Source organism: Rosa chinensis, chromosome 4 (genome assembly GCF_002994745.2).
Source record: "Rosa chinensis cultivar Old Blush chromosome 4, RchiOBHm-V2, whole genome shotgun sequence".
Taxonomy (NCBI): domain Eukaryota; kingdom Viridiplantae; phylum Streptophyta; class Magnoliopsida; order Rosales; family Rosaceae; genus Rosa; species Rosa chinensis.
The window spans coordinates 46580262-46586662 of NC_037091.1; the positions used below are offsets into that span (position 1 = coordinate 46580262).

The window sequence follows — 6401 nt, forward strand, 5'->3', positions numbered from 1 at the left end:
ATTGATACTATTTTAGTTACCAAAATAGTTTGAGGGGGCCATATAAGCACAATTAAATAAGAAATATTTCCTGCTTATGTTAATCATACAATATATAACATATAATTGTATAGACTGGGGGGTGCCAAGGCCACCTCAAGCTTTGGTGCAGCTCTGCCACTGCTTGAACGTTCCCGTGATCGGGCGTGATGAGACCTAGTGCATCCAGTGAACCACTTATCCTGGTTGACGGCCAGATGCTTTAAGTTTATACATTCGTGCTCTCTATTCTTTAAGTTTAGCATCCTTGTATTTATTGGGCATACACGTGGTGTATGTAAGTATAATACTGTGTTTTAATTTGACAAATCATTTATTTGATTGGCTCCTTTGTAATACTCTACCAGTTTCTTAAAATAACCTAAGACACCCAATATAACCTACAAATGTAAACTGTCATGGAATTTACTTTATCAGCAAACTATGTATACACGAAAATCATTGAATCACCACAGGTTACAACAGCTCATCCCCTCTCTAGTGTTGTTACCGCTCACCACTCACTTCAAAATCTCCTATTTATAAACAAATGCACACTGCCTTTTCAAAAACAAATGCACACTGAAAGCCGACGTCAAGCCGCAACCTATGAATCCTATACAATTAGTGCTTTATGTGTATGTAACATAAACTCATTCTCAATTCCATTGATGACCATTTTGTTCAACAGGTGATCCTGGAACGAAGGGTACAAAACCCCGCCCGCCAAAAACAGGCCTCATGAAGGCATTGTCAAATTTTCGCCAATAATGGTGGACAGTGTGAGACGGAGTGCTTAGAAGCATTCTTAAACTAGTAGGGCGGGGTATGTCCGCGGACCTGATGTTGGCCTCTGAATCTTGCCCGTTGGTGAGCAGTGGCACAATGAAGGATTTAGGACTAGAAGGTTCAGAAGATGTCATACTAGCGAAGTGTTTTGATGTAGGAAGCAAGATCCTCACTAGGGGTTTAGTCATCAAACCAAACACCTGCATGAACAAAAGCATAATATAGAGTAAAAACAGTATATACATATATATGCATTCAAATGAGATCCAGTTTTGGAGCCATTGGTATCTTACCACTGTGCTGAAAAGAACAACTGTGATAGTGCTGGTGATCATGTATGCATTTGCGCGCAGGTCAGTATGGCCAGACCTAGTAAACTGCATATGCACAACAATTCAGAGCTCAGGAACTATAATTACTTACTTCTGGCTTCTTGAAAACAAAATATCAATGATTAGCTAGCTGTGCCAGAACATGTTTCCAGGCTTTGAGCTGTCCGATCTCTTTGTACCAACAAAAAAGAGCATAGACAGTTCAAAAGCCGGTACACTAGTACACAACAATGGAATTTTTTTCTTCAGCTAAGACATAACTATATAGATATCTACTCTGGCTTTCTAGCTTTCGCACATTGTCGTGAATTTTCCAAATAGTACAACGTATGTCAATTTATTCAATATCCTAGGCTACAGAGGATATTCTTCAACATTTTACCTGATTATAAGCAAGTGCCATAGAAACAGCGCCACGCATAAGACCAGCCCACCAAATTGTAACCTGAAAACCAGGAAACCTATGAAGACATGTAATACATCATCATATATGAAAACACATAAATGGTGAAACTCCTACTTGTTGTTTCAAATGGATCTTGTCTTGTGGAGATTTCTTGGTCAAGTTGGATAAGAAAGATAAGGGGAAAACGAAGGCTGCTCTTCCAACCATAACCAGTCCCAAGAGTATTGAACTCACTGCTAAGGATTTTCCCGGGCTGAAAACAAGAAATAATGCAAAACAAAATAAGCCTATTAATCAAGAAAAAGTAACACTTATCTTGCAATACACAAGTACAGGAAGGAATGATTTTGGAAGGAGGCCAATCTCCATTTTAGGCAGTAAGCATATTTACCTATCGCTCACAAATCTCCACTTGTCAATGTCTAAGGCATCCATACCAACGTAAAGAAAGATAAAAATCTCAGCAACAAATGATAGAGTGGCAAAAGCATGCCTGCATAGTTGGTAAGAGAAATAGAAACATCAGTAAGATGACAGTTATACGAGCAAGGATATCAGAGGTTCATGAATCAAGTAAGGGATTTAACATACTTAGTTGTCACTCTTGAACTTTCGGTCACATTATGCCATGTGTAGTGAGACATAACAATTCCACAAAAGAACACGGTGAGAATGGCACTTAAATAAAACAGCTGCAAAATAGATCAAATTAATGTTTATGGTTAGACCTCATTTAGAGCAAGATCAAAAAGGAAAAGAGATCATGCATAATTTGTGGAATCTTACTTCAGCTAGCATGTATGAAAGGTAAGCCATGAGGATCATAAGAGCAACTTCACGATCAGTTGAGTGTCTGATTATTTCACATTAAAGAAAGAGGTAATAAGAGCACTAACCAAAAGAACACTAAAATTACAAAGTAAAACAAACTCAAGGTTGTTACATAAGAAAAAGAACAGGAAAAGGAAAGTGCATGCCACAAATTAAGCAGCACATCATGTGCAATGGGGGAGAGAGAGAATATTTTAGTTCTCTTGCCCCAGTAGGTTAGTAATAATTCTATACTGATCTACATCAAAGTCCATGTGCTCCTTTTCTCATAAAAGTCCAGCTAAAAGCTAACAAGTGGTGCATTATTATTGTCATTACATTTTCAGTTTGTTTCTGTTATAATTATAGAAATATCTTCCCACTGGTGTCTGGTAATCATCTATGATAGGGTATAAATATAACCGGTGATGTATCAGAAAATCAGCAGTTGGTTAATACCTCTCATTGACATTTACCTCAACAAAGTCAAGATATTAAAAGTAAAATACCAGCAAAATACTACATTTTACTAACCTGCCAAAATAGAGCTTTCTAATTACATATGCACTAAGTAGTCCAGCCTGCAACAAATTGGAGAAACAAAGAAAGAAGGGTCATACATGCAGTAACAAGGAACCACACATATAAATGTTCAGAAGGGGGGTTGAGAGAGAGAGAGAGAGAGAGAGAGAGAGAGACTTACTACAACTCCCAGCATTGTACTTGTAGCAAATAGATATAAAAAGTTTCCAATAAACTGCATAACAGTGCTTGTATTGATGTGGGAGAGGTCAAAGCTCTGGATTGCATTGAAAAGCACGACTGATGTAGCATCATTGACTACACCTTCCCCAAAAACCAGACTGTATAACAAAGGTGTCTCATCTTGATTAAGCACCTGCATTGACAATTTGGGTTTATTCTATATGCTGTTATTGAAGCTAGAGAGCCATATTTGCACAAGACTAGGCATACCTGCAAGGTGCAAACAGAATCGGTTGCAGAAAATATTGCTCCAAGTGCTGCAAAATCAAGGTATAAAACGTTAAGTAGGAAGTAGTTGAATAAAGTAGGAAGAAACTGAATGAAAATAGCAAGAATTTGAAATAAAAAAAGAGGCAAACTGAGTATACCGAGATAATCTCCGATGTTGAGGTCACCAATGCTGAACTTGAGGAAAAAGTGCATAGCACCTAAGTCAAAATGTAAAAGAATCTATCAAAACCAAGTAACTGTCATCGTGAGAAAAGAGAAACAAACTTATTCAAATAGTTCTTATGTATCACAAGCTAAAATGGATGCAAGCATATAAATCACCGGGACAGCTGTTTAATAAAGCTGCTAATACAGGTCAGTGTCACATGCACAGGCAGTTGGTGTTTTCAAATGGATATGGTACACAAAAGAACAAGCACTAGACATCCATTCATCTGTTTCAGGTCACCATAACTCTGTGTTTTAACTTCATTCTGTTGGAAAATGAATGACTGATTCACACTGTTTTAATTTGCCAGATTTTCAGCTAATTAATAAAATAGAAATTCTCTATGAAGTGAATTTATGACTCCCAAAAAAAAAATGTACTCTTCTGAAGTGAGCTCTGTGACTTTCTGATGACTGAACTGCTTACATAAGCTGGATTCCCCATCAATTCTGAATGATTGGAATATCCAAGGAGAAAATCTTAACATTATTGACATCCTCCTATAACATGTTTAGACTATAGAGTATAAACCTAGATCTAGAGAGACATCACCTGACAAAAAGTTAATACACATATCAGCACTTAGAAACAAGTAAATAATAAGCTTTTTCACAATTAGTTTCACTGCAGAGGCAGTCCTGCTCAGGTCTTAAATGACTTAATGCCTCCCAAGAAGTTCAAGACAAGATGCAATTGAAATGCCTCACGTTTTCAAACTTAACAAGACGAGCCTAGTTCTACAGAGAGAAAATCCTCAAGTTTTTAGGATTACCTAAGGATATGGTGGCAAAGGATATGAGAGTGCCAATAGCCCCAAACATCATGATTGTCATGAAGTTACGAAAAAATTGCTTCTTCTTCACTTGGAACCTGATAGTAATGGGGAAAAAAAAAGATCAATCATAATATACTGCAGACATAGTAAACAAAATTCTCAAATCTAAACTCCTTATACAAATAGTGATAAAGGACTACAGGAGTAGAGAACCACCTACTCACTTACTCAGCACTAGATAAACCCATAAACAGCTAAGTGAACTTGATGTAAAGATTCAGCTAAGAACTACATTTTGAAAAGCCAAACAAAACATACCCGGCATTGAAAATGATAGGAGGAAGGAGATAGATGAAGAAAAGATCTTCACTAAACACTAACAAATGAGAGCTTTTCCCTTTTGTGGTCAGCAATATAACAATCCCAGTGCACAATCCCTGCCACCAAAACTCACAAAGTCAATTCCAATTCTCCATCAAACACAAACATCAACATTCACACACCAATCACATATAACAAATTAAGCTCACTCACAATCGCAAGGGCCGTAATGGACTCATTCATCCATCTACTCTCCTCCAGCAAATGTCCAAGCAATATACAAGCACAGAGCAGCGCCACAAACAGGTTCATGGACACAACCGAAGTATGATCGGAAGTGTTCAACATTCCCACCGATTCCGATGCCATTGAGCTCAAATCCAACGCCATTGTTGCTGGATTCAAGTTACAGATGCTTCTAGAAATTCCACCAAACTCAGACCGGTAAGTCCAAGATGGCGTCGAATCTTTAAAGGAATCGTTTTCGAGCTGAAAAATTGAAACTTTATGTGAAAAATGAGATCTTTTATCAATTTTGGACCACAACATTAATCAAAAAGGAAGAGTTTGTCAAACTAGCTAGATATTTCAATGGAAATATCTCTCAATTAATACAAAACAGAGTCTGAAGGAATGTTCTTCTGTGTTTTTTCTTTCCTTTCAATTTTCTTGTGAGCAGAACAGAGAGTGACTTTTGAGAAACTTTAACTTCTGAAGATTAAACAATTCAAAATAAAGGCATAAAGCTTGAAAATGAAGAAACCAAAAGTGAATGAGTCACTCACCAAACACAAAGCTCGAGTCTTTAATTAGTTCAAAGTTTCCAACTTGAATATGGAAAACAAGAAACTTGAAGCAAACTGACCCAACTTGGGATCTGGGTTTCAAAACTTGTCAAGTTTCAGGAAATTTCAGTGAGCGAGAAAGAGGGTTTAAAGTTTCCCTTGGACTCTGGAGTTTTGGACAGTTATGCACCAAAGCTGAGGGAAGAGGTTTCTATATATATATATAGGGGGTTTGTATGAGGAGGGAGTTTGAAAATGGAGACAAAGTGACCGTTGATTGGGTCGGTCGTGGTGACAGATGGTCGGCGATGATGAAGTTGGATTTTAGCGGTGGGTTTCCGAGGGGTTGATGAGGTTGGAATATTAAAGCACAGAAATGTTTTGTGTTGGATCACTGCGATGATTGTGTCGTCTTCCTCCAGTGAAGGAATCCGCAAAGATTTATTATATATTCCTATTCCTCGTGGAAAGCTTTTGGCTTTGTTTCGGTGACTAGTGAAAGTGAAAGTAAAAGCAAAATATGCTTCTGCTTTGCCCGCAAGTCAAATTCGAAAATGCAGAAACGTAAGCACGGGCGTAGGCATCGAGCTAGGTGTTAACTGTCAAGTTAAACAAGTTTATCGACTTCAAAGGACGTTTAAGCATGTTTTTCTGGATATTTTGAGGGATTAAATAAGATTACGTACGTTTAGGCATTCTGAGAACAAATCCACCATGAAACGTATTAGAAATGCAAGAAGAAGATGGCTTAGGTATATTTGATAAAAAAAGGATGGCTAGCTATTTCTTCCTACGTTTCTTTGTTTTCTATTAATCAAAAGTTTATAAATGATCCATTAAAGAAGTTTGTATAGAGAGACGGCCAACTGTAGTGAGGACTTTAAAATAAAAACTCAATTGTGTTTATATTAGGGCTGCCACTTGATTTGGTAATTACCAAACCGATCGAATACCAACCGAT

At 37.4% G+C, this 6401-nt stretch overlaps 1 protein-coding gene across 3 annotated transcripts; it reads right to left on the reverse strand.

Annotated features, from left to right (window-relative positions):
* Window positions 1-420: 420 nt before the first annotated feature.
* Window positions 421-5873, reverse strand: LOC112198552 (sodium/hydrogen exchanger 2). 3 transcript variants are annotated; one of them, XM_024339699.2, is made up of 15 exons: window positions 5441-5873; window positions 4869-5144; window positions 4653-4771; window positions 4332-4429; window positions 3489-3548; window positions 3331-3377; window positions 3059-3253; window positions 2890-2936; window positions 2332-2398; window positions 2137-2237; window positions 1937-2038; window positions 1660-1798; window positions 1522-1584; window positions 1101-1184; window positions 678-1007 (listed from the first exon to the last, which is right to left on the reverse strand). In XM_024339699.2, the coding sequence occupies exons 2-15, from the start codon at window positions 5043-5045 to the stop codon at window positions 678-680; spliced, it is 1629 nt and encodes a 542-aa protein (XP_024195467.1). In that variant the 5' UTR covers window positions 5046-5144; window positions 5441-5873. The 3 variants fall into 3 exon arrangements, with proteins under 3 accessions (XP_024195470.1, XP_024195467.1, XP_024195468.1); XM_024339700.2 differs by having other exon boundaries at window positions 4869-5158; XM_024339702.2 differs by lacking the exon at window positions 5441-5873 and having other exon boundaries at window positions 421-1007; window positions 4869-5045.
* Window positions 5874-6401: the final 528 nt, after the last annotated feature.